General features: G+C 44.3%; 1 protein-coding gene across 2 annotated transcripts in view; it reads right to left on the bottom strand.

The window, feature by feature from the left end:
• Positions 1–24,798, bottom strand: part of ADCY1 (adenylate cyclase 1) — a gene marked incomplete at its 5' end in the record, with an annotated part of 584,954 nt that overhangs the window by 323,927 nt on the left and 236,229 nt on the right. For both annotated transcript variants that reach the window (XM_082257737.1, XM_082257738.1), the window contains one exon: positions 3,494–3,605. In XM_082257737.1, coding sequence (XP_082113863.1) covers positions 3,494–3,605 — 112 coding nt within the window. The remainder of the gene's footprint in view (positions 1–3,493; positions 3,606–24,798) is intronic.

Genomic DNA, 24,798 nt, shown 5'->3' with positions numbered 1-24,798 from the left:
GTTGAAAAAAGACATCAGTCCATCCAGTTCAACCTATGATGCGTGTGTGTGTGTTTGCTTTTAACCGTACATTGTATACCCCTGTATGTTGTGGTCTTTAAGGTGTCCATCTAATAGTTTTTTGAAACTACCAATGCTCCCTGCTGATACGACTGCTTGTGGAAGAGAATTCCACATCCTTACCGCTCTTACAGTGAAGAACCCCTTACGCACTTTAAGGTTAAACCGCCTTTCCTCTAGTTTTAGTGAGTGGCCACGTGTCTTATTGTATCTCCTTTCTCTGAATAGTTTGTTCCTTATGCTCGGGTCACCAGTACAGTATTTGTACATTGATATCACATCCCCCCTCAATCGTCTTTTCTCCAGAGAGAAAAGGTTCAGTGCTTGTAGTCTTTCCTCATAGCTGATGTCCTCCATTCCCCTAATTATTTTTGTTGCCCTTCTCTGGACTTTCTCCAGTTCCAGCACATCCTTCCTGAGGACCGGTGCCCAGAACTGGACAGCATACTCCAGATGTGGCCGTACCAGAGTCTTGTAGAGTGGGAGAATAATCTCTTTATTTCTGGAGTGAATCCCCTTTTTTATACATCCCAGTATTGTGTTGGCTTTGCTTGCGGCGGCTTGGCATTGCATGCCACTGCCAAGCTTGTTGTCTACCAGTACCCCCAAGTCCTTTTCCATCCTAGACTCACCCACAGGTCCCCCCCCCCCTAGTGAGTAGCTTGCTTTCTGGTTTCTGGCCCCCATGTGCATTACTTTACATTGTTCAACATTAAACCTCATCTGCCATGTAGTTGCCCACCCCGTTATTTTGTTTAGGTCTGCATAGAAGATATTGGCATGCCTAGTTTAGTATCATCTGCAAATACTGAGATTGTACTAGATATCCCCTCCTCTAGATCATTTATGAATAAATTAAACAGGATTGGTCCCAGGACAGAACCCTGGGGGACCCCACTTTCCACACCCGCCCAATCAGAGTACTCCCCATTAATCACCACCCTCTGTACTCTCCCCTGGAGCCAGTTCTCTATCCAGGTACTCACCTTATGGTCCATACCTACCTTCCTTAGTTTGTACAGTAATCGTTTGTGGGGAACGGTGTCAAAGGCCTTTGCAAAGTCCAGATACACCACATCCACAGGCTTTCCTTTATCTAGGTGGCAGCTCACTTCATCGTAGAAGGTTAATAGATTGGTTTGGCACGAACGATTTTTCATGAATCCATGCTGATTACTACTTATAATACTGTTTTCATTACTAAAGTCTTGTATGTGGTCCCTTAACATCCCCTCCAAAAATTTGCAGACTACTGATGTTAGGCTGACCGGCCTATAGTTACCCATTGGTGAGCCTCAAAAACAGGAAGGCCAGATTAGAGTTTACCAAACAACATCTAAAAAAGCCTTCACAGTTCTGGAACAACATCCTATAGACAGATGAGACCAAGATCAACTTGTACCAGAGTGATGGGAAGAGAAGAGTACGGAGAAGGAAAGGAACTGCTCATGATCCAAAGCAAACCACCTCATCAGTGAAGCATGGTGGTGGAGGTTTCATGGCGTGGACATTTATGGCTGCCAATGGAACTGGTTCTCTTGTATTTATTGATGATATGACTGCTGACAAAAGCAGCAGGATAAATTCTGAAGTATTTCGGGCAATATTATCTGCTCATATTCAGACAAATGCTTCAGAACTCATTGGATGGTGCTTCACAGTGCAGATGGACAATGCCCCGAAGCATACTGCGAAAGCAACCAAAGAGTTTTTTAAGGGAAAGAAGTGGAATGTTATGCAATGGCCATGTCAATCACCTGACCTGAATCTGATTGAGCATGCATTTCACTTGCTGAAGACAAAACTGAAGGGAAAATGCCCCAAGAACAAGCAGGAACTTAAGACAGTTGTAGTAGAGACCTGGCAAAGCATCACCAGGGATGAAACTCAGCATCTGGTGATGTCTATGCATTCCAGACTTTAGGCTGTAATTGACTACAAAGAATTTGCAACCAAGTATTTTAAAAGTGAAAGTTTGATTTATGATTGTTAATCTGTCCCATTACTTTTGGTTCCTTAAAAAGTGGGAGGCACATATACAAACTGTTGTAATTCCTATACCGTTCACCTGATTTGGATGTAAATACCCTCAAATTTAAGCTGAAAGTCTGCAGTTAAAGCACATCTTGTTTGTTTCATTTTTAAATCCATTGTGGTGGTGTATAGAGCCAAAAATATTAGAATTGTGTTGATGTCCCTATATTTATAGACCTGACTGTATATATATATATATATATATATATATATATCCAGTTCCTTTAAAGCATGCTAAACAGCACAGTGCATGTGCTGTGTAATTTGTCCCATTCCACTGCTGGCTGGCTAATGTCAGAGGGTTATCTTAGCCTCTTCCTCCATATTCCTTACATTGGGGAAGGAGATGTCACATGACTGCAAGTCATTACTGTGAGATAATGTATTTATGATTTTTAAAAAAACAGACACATAGTACTGTAGATCTAATCAAAACAGAGCAGATGGCAATGTTTTATCATTCTGACTTTACAATCACTTTAAGGTCTGGTTCACACTTATGCGATGCGGGAAGGCTGCGAATCCGCAGCCTATTCCCGCATCGCACACGCACCCCCGGCAGTTCACACTGCCATATGCGATACGCTGGGGGTGTCAATGTAATCTTAACGACACCCCCAGTTTGATCGCATATCGCAGTGCGATCTTGCAGTTCGCACAGGATCAGATCGCACAAGTGTGAACCGCTGTGCGATCCGATCCTGATGCGGCTGCCAAAAAGGGTCCTGTGCGAGTTTGCTGCGGGTGCGTATTTAGCCATACAAAGTGTATGGCTAAACTCGCACCGCACAGCCGATCGCATGTAATGAACATTACATGCGAACCCCGCACTCGCACAAGTGTGAACCGGGGCTAAGTTAGAGACCTTCAACTCATTGTTTTGGTTTCTCTATTCCTGTTCTATCATTATATACACCTTATGTAAATGTAACTCATATGTTTGAGATGAAAGGTTATTGGGGCGAACGCTCACAGTTTACCCGATGTAGCCTTCTCTGACTACTGGATGATGGTAAAATTGATTCTGTAGTTGCTGTTTATTCTCAATAAAAATGTGTTCGGATTAAAAAAAAAGAAAAATGTCAGCAGATTTTTCCTGGTCTTATTTACACTTGTTTGTGTTGTTTCTCTGTGCCATTTCAAAGCTAAGGAATAAAGAAATGCAGAAAGATGGGATGGTAAAAAAAAAAAAAAAAGGTTGTATACTTAGGTTAAAAAGGATAAGCCTATTGAAAAAGAAAATATACCTAATACAAATATAATATACATATCAAATTATACAAATATACAATACATATCTGAAAGTTGCCCTTGTTTGGCCACATGCAAGGGGCCATAAATTCATATTTAACAGAATCACTGAAAATAAAAAAGAAGGAGAAAAAGATGTGAACCTTACTGTTGCCAATTCATCAAACTTCCCAAACAGTTCATTTAACAGCTTTACCAGCTCTTGTGCTGTACACTGGGATGCCAAGCTTGTGAAACCAACAATATCTGCAAATAAAATGCTGGAATAAAAAAAAAAAGTATTTAGAAAGTCTAAATCATATGCTTATAAACTATTGAATTTTTATATTTAATCTTTAAATGTTTATTTAGACATACAGTAATAATAATATAAATATAATATATATAAATATAAGGTACAAAGTAAGCATTTATAAATTTCAGATTTAAATTCAAACCTTGAGCAATGTCATCAACAAATTCTCAATTACATTTATAAATTATACATACCAGACCAGAAAGCAGGATTGTGAAAGCATTGATGATTGAGCATTAGGAAAATATTTTGCCATTTTGTTTTAGTTCTATGTATTTAATGTATAATCTCATAACTGTTCTGAATATAGAATGTTTTTTTTATTGGTCTTTAAATGATGAGTCCCTGAGATATTGCCAGCTGAGTAGAACAACAGGTAAGCAATTATGCCCACAAACAACCTGTGTTAATTAGAAGCAGAATCCCATATACTGTATGTTGAGATTTTTGTAGAATGATAACCCCATACATGTTACGATTTTAGTGCAATGTTAACATAAAAGGTTGTATAGTTTATTTTCATTGTGTAAATGGCCTGAAATGGAACTCTAGGATTGTGACAGACAACAATCTCTGATCCACACCTGATGATTTAATTGATAAACTATTATTCCATGACTCCCAACTGGTGGAAATTCCATACAACACTGGTTGGTGGAAGGGTCTCACATGTTGCTTATGTCACAAGACTGTGATGTGGACATAATGCTTAATGCTGGGTGCACATGAGCTGAAAATCAGCCAAAAATGGTTAGTTCAGTAGGAACGGGTCGACTTTCGCCCCATGTGCACAGCTCCTTGTCCGATAGAAGCCGGTCTCACAATTGGCTTCTGTCAAACAAGCATGCTGGAAAACCAGAATAAAATCAGTGCTCACAGCCAATGACTGCAAGCCCCGATCACTGTGTTCTGGCAGGAGGGGCAGTCCCCCTGTCAGAACACAGTACCTCAGCGGGGAAGACCGCTGCACTAACATCGGATGTGTTAGTACTGCAATCTTTACGTTTTTTTTTTCTTTCGCTCAGCCCACAGGGTTGAACAGAAAAAAAAAAAAAAACTTCCCTTGTGTACGCAGCTTGAGATTAAGGTTTCCTAAATTTCCCATAATCAATCAAATTTGTGTTAATGAAAAAGACCACCTTCAGGTAGGAGACAAAGAAGTATCAAACAATCTTCCCCAGGTGGATCTAAAACAAATCCACTATGGCTGGGTGCTGGTCAAGTTTGTCTTAGTGGCAGATAAGTACAGTACCAAAAATATGAAAGTTTCACCACACAACCAGAGCCTTTGAAAAATAAACTTCAAAAAGTGTTTGTAAGCAGGAACAGCATAAAACCTGTATCTTGTGCAGTTTGATGAACTAAGAAAGAAGTTGTTGAAAGCATACATATTTGTTTTGTTTCAGTTAGGTAATGCACACCACATTTTATTTCAATTGATAGAATTAAACTTTGGGATGTCAATTTGAAGTAAAAAAATAAAATAAAATAAACCATAGAAAAACATGAAGACTAAAAATTAAGAAAAGCAAAAAAAAAAAAAAAACTAGCTTGTGTTAGTTTGCTACATAAGGGGTCAATTCACTAAGAGTTAAATAACACCTCATGAAATGGGGTAAAATACTGCATGCGGTAACAATTGTGCAAGTATTTAATTCAATGCGGTGTTTGTTCGATTTAGCGGTAATTACCGCATTATTTAAAGCGGTAATTTACCGCATTAAGCTGGTTGCTAAGAAGCAGGCCAGGAAGCTGGTCGCTGAATCCTTCACAACGGATGACTCATTAGCTATCAGCGGGTTCCCCACTGACAGTTGAATGAAAAAAATAAAATTCAAACAATTAAAAATGATTAAAAAAAAACACGGTGTGGGACACCCCCCCCCCACGCCAAAATGTAAAAATAAATGGCGTGGGGTGCCCCCCCAAAACCCATACCAGACCTTTCTCTGCGCATTCTGCGCATGCAGCTTGGCAGGTCAGGATATGACAGTGTATTCTGGGTCAGTGATGTCACAAGGGGGTGGGACCACCAGGTGACGTAGACAGGTTTCCCCGCCCCTTGTCAAGCGGCCTGCAGTAGGCGACCAGCCTTCATAGATGACGGGAGCATTTTTTTTTTCTTTTTTGGATCAGCGGTGCATAGGCGGTATGATTGATGATAAATTTACATCGGGGGACATGTTTTTTTTTATTTTTTAAATAAATAATTGTCAAAAATTATTAAATTATTAGAATTACCTTTTGACACTTTTTTGATGAATGGGTATGGGTACTATGTACCCTATACTCATTTACTTAAGGGGGACCCCCTTGTTAAAGGGGGCTTCCAGATTCCAAAGAGCTTCCTGCCCACAGACCCCAACAACTACAGTTGTGGGATGAGGCCCTTGCCCCCCAGCAACATGGAGACAAAGTGCAGAGCCACCCCCCATGTTTGAGGGCATGTGGCCTGGTATGGTTCAGAAGGGAGGGGACGCTCGTTCTCCCCCCCCCCTTCCTGACCTGCCAGATAGAAGTCTGGTATGAATTTTGAGGGGGATCCAACACTGTCTTTTTTTTTTTAATCTTGGCGTGGGGTTTCCCTAAAAATCCATATTAAACCCGAAGGGCCTTGTATTGATGGGGAGGGGGGGGGGGGACCCTATGCTTTTTTTCTCCATCATTTTAAGCTGTCAGCTGATGAGTCATCCATTGTTAAGGACGCGGCAGCCAGCTTCCTGACCCCACGCTGTTTTTTGACAAATACCGCCAGCAAAATCCAGGTGGTAAATATCGCATGGTTTTTACTTTCTGATCCATTTGTGAATTGGACTTAAAAGCCTTTTTAATATTTACAAGCAAATTATTTTGCTTTTGCAGTAAATATCCTATAGTTGTTATTTTAACTTTTTTTTTATGAATTGGACTTAATTTACCGCATGCAATAATTTATACAAATTATTCAAATGACCATGTTATCGCATGCGGTAAATGTTAGTGCATTGACCCCATTATCTGGTGTAAAGGGAATTAAATTATTGGCAGCATTCTCCGTAAATGTTCTGATTAAATTGGCAAAGTTGTTTGAAAAATAGTTTTTATAGGGCAACACCAGCAGTTGAAAAATAGCAAAAAGATTAGAAGAATAGCCAAAACCTACAACATAAATAAGTAAATGTGTTAAAAGTATATTTGATTGAAAAATGGTAAAACAACAATTTTGACCCCCATTATCAAATAAATCATTTTCATTTACATTTAAAATGAAAGAAAAATCACCTATTCTCTCTATATGAGGAATTTGGACATTCCATCCCAAGACATATACACTGGACCCTACTAACTTCAAGCTGACTTGCAACATGCCAGGTACAGATACAAAATGTTCATTCAGAGATCAACTTGCCACTATGTAGTGCCAGAGAAAAAAGATTCTTCTTTGTCAATAATTTGTATTAAACATTTACTCAAACATGCCATAATAGAACAATAAAGATGATTACATAAACATGATTTATTGTATTTTATGGGGGGGTGGGGGGGAATACTGCCCTTCAGGGGTGATAGGTGCGATTCAGTATAGTTCAAAAGTATATATTGCAGATTCAGAAGCTTATAGGCGTTAAATAAATTAATAAATAAATAAATAGATATTAAACGGAGGAAAAAGAAAATGTGCAATATTAGACCTTCAGTGTAAACAACTCTTCCAAGTGCAGATGCAATCCAATTGCATTGGAAGATTCGCAATATTGCACAATCTCACTACTCATTGATAATATATGCACTTTATATTTAATATTTATGTTGTATCACACTAAAGTCACTTTTAATTTTATATCAATTGCTGAATAGTTATTTAAACTTGCACATTACTGATTTCCGTTAATTTTTAATGATTTAATGTGTTCACTGAAGGTCTAATATTGCACATTTTTTTTCCTCTGTTTAATATCAATTTATTTATTTATTAATTTATTTAACACATATAAGCCTCTGAATTGGCAATATATATACTTTTGAACTATACTGAATCGCACCTATCACCCCTGAAGCACTGTATCCCCCCCATCAATTACTAAGCAAAATGTTTAAGGTAACAGTTATTATACGAGCAGCATCAGGGGTAGAATTATATTTAATTTTCCCACAACAGAGCAAGAATCATTCTAGCAAAATTTTTCTATCATACATCAATATACAATCTTAGATTATCACTGTCTTGATATAGGTATTATAACATCAGAGGCACCCTGGATATCAAAACCAGCTTGTGAGTATATATTAGAGAGTTATATGAGGGGAAAAACAATAAAAGAAAGAAGAATGAAGAGAAAATAAAAGCAATTTTAGGTCGGGTTGACCACCCCACAATTTTTCCTGCCAAGCAAACATATATAATAATCACAGTGTCTCTTACAGAGCTTTTGCCTAAAAAGCAAAAATTCTGGAAAATGTATCATTAACCCTTACTCACAAATATTGGTTTATCACTTCCTAGTATAATTTCTATTCAATAGTAATTAAAGAGGTTTTCCATGAAAGACCTACTGTAACTAAATAAACAAGCGTTTGCATTTTGTTTACTTTGTACTTTTGGACCTTGGTCCGTAAAAACCTTAAAAAAAATTAAAGTAAAATAAAAAAATAAATAAGCTCAGAGTCCACTTCAGGGATGTTTAGGATTTGCTTAATAGTTATTTGCGGGGATTGAGGGATGGTTTTTTTATGCGATTGTGCTTTTACAGAAAAATATTATAATTTAGAACTATGATGCCACCAGACAAAAATAAGGTAAGAGCAGTTAATGGAAGTTAGCCATTCTGGAATCAAGTAACAGTGAGAAAATGCTTTGATGTTTTATTCACTAAGCCCCCCTCTCAGTACAGACCCTTCAGTAAGCCCCCCTCCCAGTACAGACCCCTCAGTAAGCCCCCTCCCAGTACAGACCCCTCAGTAAGCCCCCCTCCCAGTACAGACCCCTCAGTAAGCCCTCCTCCCAGTACAGACCCCTCAGTAAGCCCCCCTCTCAGTACAGACCCCTCAGTAAGCCCCCCTCTCAGTACAGACCCCTCAGTAAGCCCCCTCCCAGTACAGACCCCTCAGTAAGCCCCCTCCCAGTACAGACCCCTCAGTAAGCCCCCCTCCCAGTACAGACCCCTCAGTAAGCCCCCCTCCCAGGACAGACCCCTCAGTAAGCCCCCTCCCAGTACAGACCCCTCAGTAAGCCCTCCCACCTAGTACAGACCACTTAGTAAGCCCCCCTCCCAGTGCAGACCCCTCAGGCTCACCTGCGATCACATGCTGCTGCTGGAGTGGCACGTGACATCTCGTCTGTGTGGGACAGTGGGAGGGATCATCGGCGTCGGCGACAGTCTGCAGCCACAGAGAGTCAGCTCAGTTGAAGCACCGCCGTGCAGGCGCAGCCGCAGCCGCAGACACCCCGGGAGGTCATGCCGCTCACAGCGGCTGACATAGAAGAGACGGACACTCTGGACTGGAGCGCAGCGGGGAGCGGGGCATGGGGCAGTGCAGCCTGCAGCGGCCCCAATCAATGCAGCGGCCAGGCCGGCAATGCTTACAGCGGCGCTGCGGGCCAGCCGTATCTTAAAGCGGCCCCAGGGCCAGCAGCCCACCGGGAAATTTCCCAGTAGGCCAGTCCGGCCCTGCGAGCAGGGGGCGTGTAACGTCATGTGTGACGCGTCGACGCCTTTCACGCACGTCGACGTATTTCTGTAGTCGACGTAATCGATTACGTCGACGCATTGTTGCAGCACTACGATATTTACCACAAACTGCAGCCGCATTTTATTGTAGATTGTCTTCAGTGGTGCATATTGGAAGGCTGAATATTGTATAACTGTAATGCACCAGTATTGTGCACATTTCATCTTTTATAAAATAAATGTATAGTTTTACAGAAAGCACTAAAATGGTTTTAAAATGTATTTGTCTTTGAGTACTGTCTTGTGAATTTGTGAGATTTTCATAGATAGTCTAATGGAACCATGAAGAGCTGCTAGTGGTGATGGTGTGTGAATCATGTAGTGTTATACATAGAAGATAAACTGTGAAGCACAGACTTGGAAGTATTTTGGACTGATTAATACACATGGGACATTTATTTACTTTACTATTACATTTTATTTAGCATTTCTTGATGTATGATTTAAAAAGGATCTCTATGCAAGAATTAATCATTTTGTTAAAAATGGGATTTTTGACTTACCGTAAAATCTATTTCTGAGTTCATTGATGGACACAGCTCTCCAGGATTCTGAACCATTGGGTTATTTTGCCCCCCACAGGAGTAGGACACTAGGCAGAAAAAAAAATTGTCTTTGTCTATTGGCAGTCCTAGGTGGTATACTCCCCCTCTCTGCTATAGGTTTTCAGTTTTGTAACAAGTAGTGTCAGAAGTAATAAAACTCCATAGATGGGTGGGTGCTGTGTCCATTAATGAACTCAGAGAAATGGATTTTACGATCAAAAAATCAAAAATCCAATTTTCTCTTTCATTTATTGACAGACACAGCTCTCCAGGATTCTGAACCATTGGGACATCCCCAAGCAGTGCCAAACATGAGGGGTGGGACAACAAAAAAATCCCAAGGCTAACTCAATACTTTAAAAATATAAAATATTCAGCGCTCAACGTTATAGTGGGAAAAATTTGGCTGACTAGCAGCTGGACACTCAATGGCAATTACATAAAACCTCCTAAAGACATATATAAATCCTGAGTTTTAAACATTACATAGTAATGGATATATACATGGTAACATATGAGTCTATTATACTGCAAAGTCCTGAAAAGTGCAAGATGATATAGCCAAGGGAAGAAAAAGTCCTTCTTTATAGGTGATGGAAATCGAGATCCCAACAAGGTGGCATATACTCCACAATGGTGTGTAATTAGGTGCTCATATCATCCCACCACCTGACATTCTCTGCCTCTCACCTCATATCATAGACCCTACAGGGCCAATCAGCATAAAGTACCCAGACCAATCAGCAATATGCATCCAGACCACTTTCCACAGATAACATACGCGGGGCCAGCTAGCAGTATCCAGACCTCAGTTTATTTATAGACTCCTCACCCGATGCAGATGGTCATTCTGGGGATCAATAGAGATAGTTTACTCAACAAAGTGAAATCTGAAGGAGGGGACACTGAATTCTGTATAATTTTAGATTATAACATCCAAAATAGTGAGTAGCGAGTGTGGCCTTCAGTACATCGGACGAACATCTCAACTTCATGTACGTGTAGGAGAGCATGTTAATAATATCAGAAAGGGTTTAGTGACCCATAGTGTCTCCAGGCATTTTAGGAACCACCACCAGAGAAATCCGAGCAGATTAAAATTTTGGGGCATAGAGAAGGTGAACCATCATTGGAGGGGCGGAAACTTTATTCACCAACTTAGTAGCAGAGAGTCCTTTTGGATTTATGAGGCTAAAGTAATGGTTCCATTAGGACTCAATGTAGACTTTGACCTGAATTGCTTCATTTCAGATAGATAATTATCATCATATTTTTTTTTTTTTGTGTATAATCAATTTTTATTGAAAATAAAAGTGCAATAACAATCGACAAAAATACAAGAACAAAAGTATACAGGATGGATGGGCAGAGCACTGGCACAAGCATATAGAAAAAAAAAGGACACAACATAACATCGAGGCGACTCGCCTCAAACCCCAGCTCACATCAGAGGAGCTGCTGAGTGGGATCGAAGACCCTCGGCCGGGGTCCGGCCGCTAAGTAACCAAAAAACTGACGGGGCCGGGGCTCTCCCAGGCCTGGGCATTCGGCCCCAGGTGGCCCAACCCCAAACCCCGGAGGGGGCAGGGGAAGAGAGAGCCCGGACCACCAAACCAATCTACACACTATGGCCCACCACTCCAGCATCGAGGAACCCCATCCAGAGCATCAGAGAAGGGGGGGGAGGAGGCTTCGCCAGTCAGAAACAAAGAAAAAAGAAAGAGAGAGAAGAAAAAAGGAAGGAGAGAAAAGAAAGGAGAAAAAAAAAAAAAAAAGGGGGGGAAGGGGGGGAGAGGGAGGGGGAGAAAGGGAACAGGGAGGTCCACGCCTGGCGCCCACAACTCACACCACCGTCAGGGTGAGAAATGTAGCTAGGTAGTAGGAACCTTCGAGGCCTGTTGGACTCGTCGGCGGGAACTCAGGATCGGCCAGCGCCAAGAGGGCCACGTCCAGACTGGAGGACACAGGAAAAGAATTCGGGGCGTAAAAACGCCACTGGGACCAGGCAGCATCAAATTGTTCCTTAGCACCCCTACAAGTCGCCAGCCACTCCTCAGCCTCCATAATCTCCTTCACCTTACGAAGCCAGTCTGCTTCACTAGGGACCCTGGAGGTCTTCCAATGGATCGGGATAAGGCGCTTAGCCGCATTGAGCAAATGTGGAAGAGCGCTTCGTTTGTATTTCGGAATGGGCACCAGAGGGGCATGCAGGAGAAAAAGACCCGGGGAGTCCGGCAGGTCCACACCGGTGCCAGCCCGAATGTGTTGCCGAACCATATCCCAGAACGGGCGGAGCAAGGGGCACGACCACCAAACGTGGAGGAGCGTCCCCCTCTGCCCACAGCCCCTCCAGCAGCCATCCGAAACCCCTGGGCAAAACCTGGCCAGAGTGGCTGGGACCCTATACCACCTAGTAAGCAGTTTGTAGTTATTCTCTTGCGTTTTTGAGTCTACCGAGCTAGAATGGGTCATGCGGTACATTCTATGGAGTTGTTCGGGGGAGAGCTCCAGGTCCAAGTCCCTCTCCCATGCCCGGATGAAGTAAGGCTTTGAGGGGGGCCTGGCCGACTCCAACAACTTATACAGAAAGGAAATTAGATGCGGCTGGGGGTCACGGGCCGCCCATAGACGCTCAAAGCCAGTAAGCTCGGTCCTGATCTGCGCCCGCTGACAAAGCGAGGCCACAAAATGGGACAGCTGTCGGTGCCTCCAGAAATCAAATGGAAAGCTCCCATAGCGATCACGCAGTGTCCCCAGGGGGACCAACTGCCCATCCGACCAGAAACGAGCCAAGCTGACCTCACCGTCGCTGGCCCAGGAGCCCAGAAACGATAGCCGCTCACCCGGGGAGAACCAAGGAAATCCCCCCACCGGAGCCAGCGGAGAAGTGGAAGGGGCCAGAGCCAAGGCCCCATTCAACCTATCCCACACCCGAAGCGAGTGGGTCGTCAGGGGGGATGCCCAATGCGACAATCCCCTGTCCTCCGCTGGCACCCACGGGGCGTATGCCAAGTTTCTGCAGGCCACCGTTTTCTCTAAGGAGACCCACAGTTTAGTGGAGGTCTGAAACCGCCAATCCAACAGGCGTTGGAGAGCCACAGCTCTATAATATTGCAAAATGTTAGGCAGGCCGAGGCCCCCCTCTCTTTTGGTCCTCTGCAACAAAGCAACAGCTATCCGAGGTCTCTTGCCCCCCCAAACAAAGTTAATAAACAAGCTCTTCAATTCGGCGAAGAAGCGCCGGGGAAGCGGCACAGGGAGCATCTGCAGGAGAAATAACACTCTAGGGAGAACCGCCATCTTAAGGATATTAGTGCGGCCGACCCACGTAAAGAAGGATTTATTCCAGGACTCGAGATCTCCACGAATCCGCCGTAACAAGGGGACGTAGTTAGAAGCGTATAGGGAGTCCAGGGAGGGGGTGAGATGGACACCCAAATATTTCATGGTGGATACCGTCCACGAAAACGGGAAGGAGGACCGTAACGCCGACGCCATAGACGGGGGCATAGAGATGGGTAGGATCTCTGACTTAGAATAGTTTACCTGAAAGTTGGACACTTTACCATACTCCGAGAGTTCCGCCATCAGATTGGGCAGCGAGGTGACCGGGTCCGTCACGTGGAACAGGACATCGTCCGCGTAAGCGGAAAGCTTATGCTCCGAAGAGCCCACCGTGACCCCCTTAATGTTCACATTCGCCCGCACCCTGCAAAGCAAAGGCTCCAGGGCCAGGGCAAATAGCAGGGGCGACAAGGGGCAGCCCTGTCGCGTGCCATTTCGGATGGGGAACGGCTCGGAGAGGTTGCCATTGACCCTAACCTGGGCCACTGGGGATTGATACAAGGCAGAGATCCAACTCAGCATACGGGGACCTATATCCAATCGCTGTAGGACGGCCGTGAGAAAGCTCCAATCCACTCGATCGAAAGCCTTCTCCGCATCCGTCGACAGCAGTAGATAGGGGGGCTGGGGAGACCGGGTGCGGACCCAGTGAATAAGATGGAGGGCGCGGACAGAGTTGTCCCTCGCCTCCCGCCCCAGCACAAACCCTGTTTGATCCGGGTGCACGATGTCGGGAATCAGAGACTTCATCCTATTCGCCAGGACCTTGGCAAAAAGCTTCAGGTCCGTGTTCAAAAGCGAGATGGGGCGGTAATTTTGGGGTACAGTGTGATCCCGGCCGTCCTTGGGTAAGACCGTAATGTGCGCCAAGGACATGTCCCGAGGAAGGCTACCCCCCTCAGCCAGTTTGTTGAAAAAGGCGCACATGTGCTTGTGGAGTAGGGGGAAATATCTGATATAATACGCTTTGGTGAAGCCGTCCGGACCGGGAGCCTTCCCGTCCGGAAGAGACCGCACCGTGGTTAGTAACTCGTCTACCGTGATGGGGGCCTCCAAGACCTCACGTTGGGCCGAGGAAACACCCGGCAAACCCACGGACGACAGGTATTCATCTATCTTCCGGCGCCTACGCGCCAAAGATGACGCATCCCCGCCAGGAGAGAGGTCATACAGGGCCGCATAGTAGTCCCGAAACATCGACGCCATTCTAGAGCTGTGAAAGACCGGGGTGCCCGTCGGTGTGTGCAGCTTGGCGACATGGACCGAGAGCCGGCGCTTCCGGAGCGCTCTGGCCAACATCCTGCCGCATTTGTTACCGAACTCGTAGTACCGATGTGCCATGTACCTAAGCCGACGGGTAATCTGGCGATCCAACAGTTTTGCAAAAGTGGCACGGAGCTCAGTCAGTTCCGCCAGAGCTGCAGGGTCAGAGGTGCGCTTGTGGGACAGTTCCGCACGCTGCAAAGCAGAGAGGACCCGCTGAAAGTCCAGCTGCCTTTCCTTCTTAAGCTTGGAACCCCAGGCAATGAGGGAACCCCGGACCACGGCCTTGTGCCCTTCCCACACCATGCCTTTGCTAACTTCCCCTAATGCGTTTTCGGAAAAATAGTGGGCGAGCGTCTCCTCGACCCCCGAGGAGACCCGAGGGTCATCCAGTAGGTTCTCATTGAGTTTCCAGGACCAGGGCTTCGCGGATACCGGGGCCAGAGCTATGCGCAAGGTAATGGGGGCGTGGTCAGAGATCGTGATCTGCTCAACCGTGGAGTCCAGGAGCGAGTCTAAGGCACCCTGATCGACAAACAGCAAGTCGATCCGGGTGTAGACGTCGTGGACAGTGGAATAGTAGCTATAATCGCGAGCGGAGGCGTTGAGCACACGCCAGCTATCGACCAATGCGTGCTCCTGGAAGGATTTGCGAAAGTGCCGTAAGAAAGCGTAGGAATGCGCCGAGCGGCCCGCCGACACGTCCAACGACGGGTCCGGGGACACGTTAAAGTCCCCCCCAAGGACCAGACGACCCTCGCGAAAACCAGACAATAGCTCCAGCACCCTATCAATAAAGGAAATATGCTGGGTGTTAGGGGCATACAACGTAGCAAAGGTGTAAGTCTGGCCCCCGATGGTTCCCTTAAGAAACACAAAACGGCCCTGTGGGTCGGTCAGGTGAGCGGTCGGCTGAAAGGGGCAGGTCTTGTGGATTGCAATAGCCGTACCCCGAGATTTAGGTACCGGGGAGTGGCTCAAGAACCACTGGGGGTACAGGTGGGTCGGGAGTTTGGGGGCAGATGCGGCCGTGAAATGAGTCTCCTGCAGAAAAACCACCTGCGCCTTTAGTCGCTTCAGTTCCAGCCACAGACGGCTGCGTTTGTTGGGGGAGCAGAGACCACGAACATTGTAGGACACTACCTTAACCTCAGCCATGATGTCAGACGCATGATCACCAGGGGCGCTGCTGCAGACACAGGGAGCCAGGCGCGGAAAAACCGGAACCTAGGGGAGAGGAAGAAAAAAAAGGGGGAGGGGGATGGAGAGGAAAAAAGGGAGAGGAAAGGGAAGCTGAGAGAGACAGTTATAGAACCAAAAAAAGGAAAAAACCATGAACAAATAAACATACATTCAATGAACAACAAGGCCATGAAAAACACGGCCACCTGGGCAGTACGCCAGGCGATGGGGTCGGAGGAGGGCGCGGAGCCCACCCCCAGGCCCATGTCCAGTAACATGGCTGCCCCCTGCGGACCCCCCACTGGGGGGGGGGGGCGCCGGAGCCAGCCATGGTGCCCAAAATAGGGCACACTCCCATGGCCCCATAGGGACAGGGATATGGCCTACAGGAGAAGTGCAGTCAGACACGAGGAGCAGGAGCCTGTACAGCCCCCGCAAAAACAGTGCAAAAAATAAACCGGGAATCAAGAAACGAATAACGAACCCCACAATGGAAAATAAACCCCCCCACCCCCTCCCCCAAGAAAACCAATTCCAGCAGCAGTCACAGGAAAGCCTCAGGAGGAGGCCCACCCAAACGAGAGGCAGAGAGGGGAGCGGGGGCAGACAGTCACTAGGATGGGGGAAATTGCTTGGTGCCTCGGGCCAAGAAGTGGGGTGGGACTTTTACGGGCAAGTGAGTTTACACACAATTTATAAAAGATAATCAAAAATATTTATTTATGTACAATGTTAGGATACAATTATTTATACTTATATCCAGTGCATAGGTGTTTGGGTTATAGACCCAAAGTGTGTTTAGAGGAAGGTAAAGTTTTGGAAAATATCCGTGACATAGGTGAAAAGGGTGACTTTTGTTTTTGGACGTTGTTCTCTGTTTTTTCCAGGCTTGTTGCTTGGAAAAATCTGTTCACAGAGATCCAACTATAGGTCCAAAGCGTGTTTATCCAACGCGTTTTGGCTACTGGGTAGCCTTTTTCAAGGATTTTGTGGTTATCTGTGGAGATAGTGATAAATATTATTTTTGTCTTTTATGTATATTTATTGGTATATTTATTGTTTATTTGTTAGTATATACATACTTTCTCTGTCTATTCTTGCGAGCCTCTTTGTGTCTGGACGAGTTCGCAGCAGGAACCACTATGGTGCAGCCTGAGGAATATATATATGTATACATTATGTATAATGTATTTAGTAAGTTTCTAGGTTTGTATAGGTTTGAATTATGTGTCTGACAACTTACTATTTGGTTGTCTTCCAATGTTCTTACGGTTATTGAGTGCAGGGATTGGTATCCTATTCTTTTGCTGAATGGATCTAAGGATACATGTATATAATATCAATGATTGTGTCGGGTATAGGAGTAGGTTTTAGTTGGTTTCTAAGGTGAGGTACTTACAATCAAAATAGCCTGTTTCACCTTAATATGGATATTCTGGATGTTTTTTCTTTGGTGTAAGGTACTGAAAAATATTCCCAGATCTTTTGTAAGAATACTTGTATATATATACATACGTATTTGTACATGCATATATACAGGCATAAGCATATAGGCTTACTCTTATGTAGTAGATACGTAATCAAGGGGCGAAAAAGCCTTTGTCCTCCCGCACAATCATTGAAAAAATAGTAGTCATAGGTATTCAGTCTTGATAGACTTTCTGTTATAAATAGAGTACATAAGGTCCGGTGAGCTTGTAAGTGCAAGTTTATTTATGGGTGACTTGTGATATTTACAGTGGATGGTGTATCATCCTTTGGAAAACTTACTGTTTTAGGTGGTTTGTTCCTCGTGCTGCCGTTCTGTCTTCTCCAGTCCCTTCAGTGTGAAGGAGTAGTGGAGAGACGCTGGTTCCCCGGCCTTATAAAGCCTGTCGCGCAGGCGCCGTAGGTCCCGCACGTACTAGGCTTCTTACGCAATAGACGCGATCTCCGGTTGCTGCGCATGCGCCCGAGGGTGCGCGCGCATCCGGTGGTCTGTCTTCGCGTATTGGCCGCCGACACGGAGGGGAGGAACCAAGATCTCCGGAGGGTGGGATCTTGTTGAGGGAGATGGTTTGTCCCAGAGTTCCATCTTAACCCCTGGCTATCCAGGGGTTTACCGTGCCGGGTGCGATTTGACCAGGCAGGTGGGAGGCTCAAAGTGGTGACAGAGTACAATTATATGGTCAAGAAGGAATCATAAATAATCATATTTATACAAAAATAATAATAGATAATATAGTCAAACGATCTTCAGTTTAGTTTTAACAGCAGTTTCAAAAATATATTCATAATCTGGTTTGTATGGGGGGCGATCAGACTTGGGGTGTATTCTGGGAAGAGAATGAGAGGGGTAGGGGGAGGGGGAAGGGGGGGGAAGAAAAAGGAGAGGGGGTTTGTTGTTATTGTATTTTAGCGACAATTAAAAGTTCAATATTCCTATCTATATTTCCTTTGGTTTATGGGGGGATAAAAACGTTTGCAATTATGGTATCCTGTAAGGTGGATATCACATTGTTTTTTCATTAGGGGAGCTATATACAAGAATTTTTGTGAGTGGATGAAAAAATAATGAGATGAATGAAAAAATGGTTTTCATTTGGGTTGTAAAGTTTTTGGTGAATAGATGGTTGTAATATCCTGTAGGGTAGATATCACATTTGTTTTCTCATCCGGGGAGCTATGTACAAGGATTTTTATGAATGGATGGAAGTGATTTCTGTTTTTTATATAAGATATTACATTCAATCTGTTTTTCCCAATGAGAAACCTTCCAGGAAGGGACGGAAGCTTTCAATCTCGTTAAGGCCTGGTGGTTTAGTTGCCTTTAGGCGTTGTATCCATCTTGTTTCCATTTGGAGGAGTCTTTTGTTCCAGTCTCCCCCTCTGTGTGGAATGTGTATCCTCTCGAGTGCAATAAATGTCACTTTTGGCATTTTGTAGCCATGTTGGTATACCACATGTCTCCCCAGGGGGAGGTAAGGATTACATAACTCCATACTGTTTATGTGTTTATTTATTCTCTTCCCCATCTCTTGTTTAGTTTTCCCTATGTAGTACGATCCACATTCGCAGCGCATGAGGTATACTACTCCTCTAGTTCTACAGTTTACAAAGTGTTTAGGCTTGAATTCTTCACCGTTAGGGAGTATTGTGTCAATACATTTTTGAATCACATTACACTGGGCACAACTTCCACAAGGGAATGTTCCTTTGGCTTTGCAAGGGTCTTTCCTGCTTCCCTCTTTGTATTCACTATGTGTGAAGTTCTGTTGTAGAGAACCTGCTTTTCGGTATGTGATTTTTGGAGTATCAGGGATGAGATGTTTTAGATGTTTTAGTGTTGGGTCTTCTTTAAGTATGGACCAGTGTTTTTGTAATATTCTTTTGATCTTTGGATATTCGTTAGTATATCTCATTATGATCCGTGTGTTATCACTTTCCTTCGTGGTATCTCTTTTTTTCTTTTTGAATAGAATTTGTTGTCTTGGTAGTATGTTGGCTTTGTTATAGGCTTTTCTGAGGCCACTTTTTGTGTATCCCCTTTCAATGAGTCTTTCAGTTAGGAGTCTTGCTTCGTGTTGAAAGTCTTTGTCCACAGTACAATTTCTTTTAAGTCTAAGATATTGGCTATATGGGATAGCTCTTTTGAGTGGGGTAGGGTGAAAGCTGGAGGCGTGTAAGATCGTATTTCCTGCAGTATCTTTCCTGTAAAGTGTTGTCTGTATTTGGCCAATTTCATCCTTCATTATCCAAGTGTCAAGAAATGCTACTTTTGTGTTACTGTAATTTAATGTAAAGAACATATTATGACTGTTGGTATTCATCTTTTTTAGGCATCCTTCTATTAGTTCTTCTGGTCCATCCCAGGCGATCAGAATATCGTCCAGATATCTTTGCCATAATATTATATGGTCAGTGTACATGTAGTTTTCTTCGTTGTTTAGGAATTCCCTTTCCCAGTCTCCTAAGTAGATATTGGCGTAGGATGGGGGACAACTTGTGCCCATCGCTACGCCACATGTCTGCAGGTAGTAGTTACCATCAAAGGTGAAGAAATTGTGGTTGAGGATATATTCCAGCATCTGAATGATGAAGTCATTGAACTTGGATTCGTGGTCGCTTCTTTGGCTGAGTGTTCTTTTGATGATATCTATTCCTTTTTTGTGCGGGATATTATTATACAGCGATTCTACGTCGACTGTAATAAGGAATGCTGTTTCGGGTATGGTCATATCTTCCAAGATTTGAAGGAGGTGTATCGTGTCTTTTGTATAGGAGGGTAGGTTGGTGACGTATGGTTTTAGGTGTGTGTCTATTACCTGGCTTGTAGTCTCGGTGATGTTTCCATTTCCTGAGACTATGGGTCTGCCAGGTGGATTTAGTTTGTCTTTGTGCACCTTTGGGAGTGTCCATATCTTCTTATGGTCTTTTCTTTTTGGTGGTAATACCCTGGTTTCATTGGAGTTATTCGTATTGGAGTCACTTGCCCTGGAGTTCACTGCAGGTTCCGTGAAGCTCATCATCCCTATAGGCTCATTTACCATCCCCTTAGGGTAAGAGGCAAATTCTACTGGTGAAGGCTGGCGTCCTGTCATACTTGACTCTCTTGCTCTATTTGGCTCAATCTGATTTCTATCTGGTAAGAGGCGAGTGTTATTGGTGGTGGTTATCTACATAGAAGACACCCATAGGATTTTCTATTCACATTGGCAAACATATCTTTACACTGTGGTAAGAGGCGACTCCGGCTGTCACAGGATTGCACTTATATGATTGCATGTTTTTCAGTTATCTTTGGTAAGGGGTACCTTAGGTGTCCCTATCAGAGCATTCTTCTTTTTCTTTTTTCCATACACTGGTGGAGTTCACACTATTCATCCAGTTGTTAGTCACCCATTTTGGTGTATTATTTTTTTCATCTGTTTTTGTTGGGTTTTATGCTATTGAGTTTTTATTTTTCCTCCAATTTTTTGAGTCTACGCGAGAGATTGGTTCCAGTCTACTATCAAAGAGACGAGATTAGCTTCTGAGAACCTGCCTTTTGATTTACCAGCTCTGGTAAGCGTATACCCATAGGGAGCCTGTTTGGATACTATGTTCCTGATTTATATGGACTTTATGGACTTTATTTTCCATTATTCAAGTTAGCGCGACTTTTTATAGAAATATTGCTTGGGGTGTGGTCACACTTGAAGTTGCTGCTGTTCTCCTGTACCATTAGCGCGGTTATTACTTTTTATCTACTGATGAAGTCATTGAACTTGGATTCGTGGTCGCTTCTTTGGCTGAGTGTTCTTTTGATGATATCTATTCCTTTTTTGTGCGGGATATTATTATACAGCGATTCTACGTCGACTGTAATAAGGAATGCTGTTTCGGGTATGGTCATATCTTCCAAGATTTGAAGGAGGTGTATCGTGTCTTTTGTATAGGAGGGTAGGTTGGTGACGTATGGTTTTAGGTGTGTGTCTATTACCTGGCTTGTAGTCTCGGTGATGTTTCCATTTCCTGAGACTATGGGTCTGCCAGGTGGATTTAGTTTGTCTTTGTGCACCTTTGGGAGTGCGTAGAAAGTCGGTGTTCGTGGATGTTGGATCTTCATGAAGTTCCATAGGGACAATTACGGAAACTCTATGGAACTTCATGAAGATCCAACATCCACGAACACCGACTTTCTAACGGCAGCACGAGGAACAAACCACCTAAAACAGTAAGTTTTCCAAAGGATGATACCCCATCCACTGTAAATATCACAAGTCACCCATAAATAAACTTGCACTTACAAGCTAACCGGACCTTATGTACTCTATTTATAACAGAAAGTCTATCAAGACTGAATACCTATGACTACTATTTTTTCAAAGATTGTGCGGGAGGACAAAGGCTTTTTCGCCCCTTGATTACGTATCTACTACATAAGAGTAAGCCTATATGCTTATGCCTGTATATATGCATGTACAAATACGTATGTATATATATACAAGTATTCTTACAAAAGATCTGGGAATATTTTTCAGTACCTTACACCAAAGAAAAAAGAAAAAACATCCAGAATATCCATATTAAGGTGAAACAGGCTATTTTGATTGTAAGTACCTCACCTTAGAAACAAACTAAAACCTACTCCTATACCCGACACAATCATTGATATTATATACATGTATCCTTAGATCCATTCAGCAAAAGAATAGGATACCAATCCCTGCACTCAATAACCGTAAGAACATTGGAAGACAACCATATAGTAAGTTGTCAGACACATAATTCAAACCTATACAAACCTAGAAACTTACTAAATACATTATACATAATGTATACATATATATATTCCTCAGGCTGCACCATAGTGGTTCCTGCTGCGAACTCGTCCAGACACAAAGAGGCTCGCAAGAATAGACAGAGAAAGTATGTATATACTAACAAATAAACAATAAATATACCAATAAATATACATAAAAGACAAAAATAATATTTATCACTATCTCCACAGAATTGGTGATAACCACAAAATCCTTGAAAAAGGCTACCCAGTAGCCGAAACGCGTTGGATAAACACGCTTTGGACCTATAGTTGGATCTCTGTGAACAGATTTTTCCAAGCAACAAGCCTGGAAAAAACAGAGAACAACGTCCAAAAACAAAAGTCACCCTTTTCACCTATGTCACGGATATTTTCCAAAACTTTACCTTCCTCTAAACACACTTTGGGTCTATAACCCAAACACCTATGCACTGGATATAAGTATAAATAATTGTATCCTAACATTGTACATAAATAAATATTTTTGATTATCTTTTATAAATTGTGTGTAAACTCACTTGCCCGTAAAAGTCCCACCCCACTTCTTGGCCCGAGGCACCAAGCAATTTCCCCCATTTTAGATATACAGGGACGGAGGCAAAAAACTACTGCTCTGCTACAGGATCAAAACAAACCCCCTCTTGACAGTCACTAGGATAGGAGTTTAGGCCTGGTCAGCCCGGGGAGCCGGGCCAGGGGAAGCCCCGCCCGATCGGCGCTTGCGACCCCAAGAGCCCCTCCGAGCCCGAGCAGGGAGCCAGGGACCATTCTGCTGCGGGACAGCCACATTGAGGTCTTGACGCCAGTCCACAAAGTCCACAGGGCCCAAATTCAGGCGGGATAGAAAGCCAGGGAGATCATCTTTTGTGCGCAGTATTGCAGATTTGCCATCGTGCTCCGCTTGGAGGCTAAAAGGAAAGCCCCAACGTTACGTAGCTCCTGCGGCCCTCAGGGATTCCAATAGAGGCTGGAGAGAGCGTCTTTGCATAAGGGTGCGTCTAGAGAGATCCTGATAGAAAAACAAGCGGGCTCCATCAAATTCAAAGAAAGGGCGTCTGCGCATCTTCTGCATGATCTGCTCCTTAATAACATAACGGTGGAGTTTACAAATGATGTCCCTGGGATTGTCAGCGTCTTGCGATGGCGGACGGAGCACCCGGTGGGCCCTGTCGATCTCCATAGGGGCCGCCGCAGGCAAATCCAGGATCTCCCGGAAGATATCCTGTAAGGTGGAAACAATGTCTTTGGCAGCAGTCGCCTCCGGCATCCCTCTGATCCTGATATTAGATCTGCGGCTGCGGTTCTCCTGATCATCCATTTGGCAAAAGAGAGCCTCAATGCGCTGATCCTGTGCCCTAAACCGCTCCTGGAACTGTGTCAGCACAGGAAGGGAGTCTTCAACCTTCTGCTCCAGGGATTCCAGCCGGGAACCCAAATGGGCTGCGTCGGTCTTCAGCTGCTCAATGTCCTGCTTGAAGGCCGTCTCCACCCGGCTAGCAAAGCGGTCAAGATCAGCCTTAGTCGGGAGGGCCCAAATGTGCTGGCGCAGATCCCTATCCCCAAGGAGGTCTGGAACGTCAGAGCCCCGGTCAGGGGAAGCGGAGGATCCCGGGGAGGGTGGGGGTGCAGTGTCACTCACCAGCACGGGCGAAGGAATAGGAGACGCTTCGGGTTGGGAGCAGCCGTCAGCCGTAGGAGCAGTGGCTTCCCGCGAGTCGCGGTCCGGCGCCATCTTGGAGGGGCCTGCACGCTGGCCCCGATCCTCCATAAAAAAGGAGCTGATGGAGGTCTTGGACGATCTCGTCGAGCCCCGAGGCTGGGACCGGGCCCTCCTGCGTTGTGACATGGGGGTTCAGGAGAAGTTGGAGCAGGCTGTTCGTCCGGTTTAAGGCTATAAAAGCGGCGGGCTGCGGGAGCCGAAGAGCAGTGCGTCCTCACTCGGTCATGTCCAAGCCACGCCCCCAATTATCATCATATTGATTGTTTGTGGTTGTATATGTTTGCGGTTCTTTTTTAATAATTTCTTTTAAAGATTGATATTATGTTTAAAAATCGAATACCTTTTAGTGGATAATTTAATATGTTTTATGACTGAATTTATTTAATTCTTTGTCATACATTTCTTTGTAATTTTACCTTTTTTTCTATATAGAGTGCTTTGCGTATTTCAGGTACTTATATAGCGCTGTCAATTTACGCAGCGCTTTACATATACATTGTACATTCACATCAGTCCCTGCCCTCAAGGAGCTTACAATCTAAGGTCCCTAACTCACATACATACACAGTAGGGCCAATTTTTTTTTATACAGGATCCAATTAACCTACCAGCATGTCTTTGGAGTGTGGGAGGAAACCGGAGTACCCGGAGGAAACCCACGCAGGCATAGGGAGAACATGCAAACTCCAGGCAGGTAGTGTCGTGGCTGGGATTCGAACCAGCGACCCTCTTGCTGCTAGGTGAAAGTCCTAACCACTACACCACTGTGCCACCCATAGGCTTTAAATGTATTTACATGGGGCTGTTGATTGCATAGTACCATACATCCTAAGTCTGTGCGGGTCACTTTCAGCAATGTTGTTTTTTGTATTCTCCGCCCCTGACTGCTGTCCGACCCTTCCGGTGTATGGGGAAGCGTATGTTACCTAGGCGATGGTGAATGTCTTAGTCAGATGACAGGCGGAGTCTTGGTATTAAAAGCAGGGTCCGTGACGAGTATGGCTATCCCTGCTGATAAAGTCCCGCCCTTTTGAAGGACGTAACGCGTAGGGGGGGGGGGGGTCACGTGACTCGTGGCCATCTTGGAACACAACAGGAAGTTTACAGAG

Source organism: Pelophylax lessonae (assembly GCF_965119305.1).
Source record: "Pelophylax lessonae genome assembly, chromosome: 5".
In the NCBI taxonomy this organism is placed as follows: domain Eukaryota; kingdom Metazoa; phylum Chordata; class Amphibia; order Anura; family Ranidae; genus Pelophylax; species Pelophylax lessonae.
The sequence above is the reverse complement of the archived record's forward strand: the minus strand, read 5'-3'. Positions and strand labels throughout refer to the sequence as shown.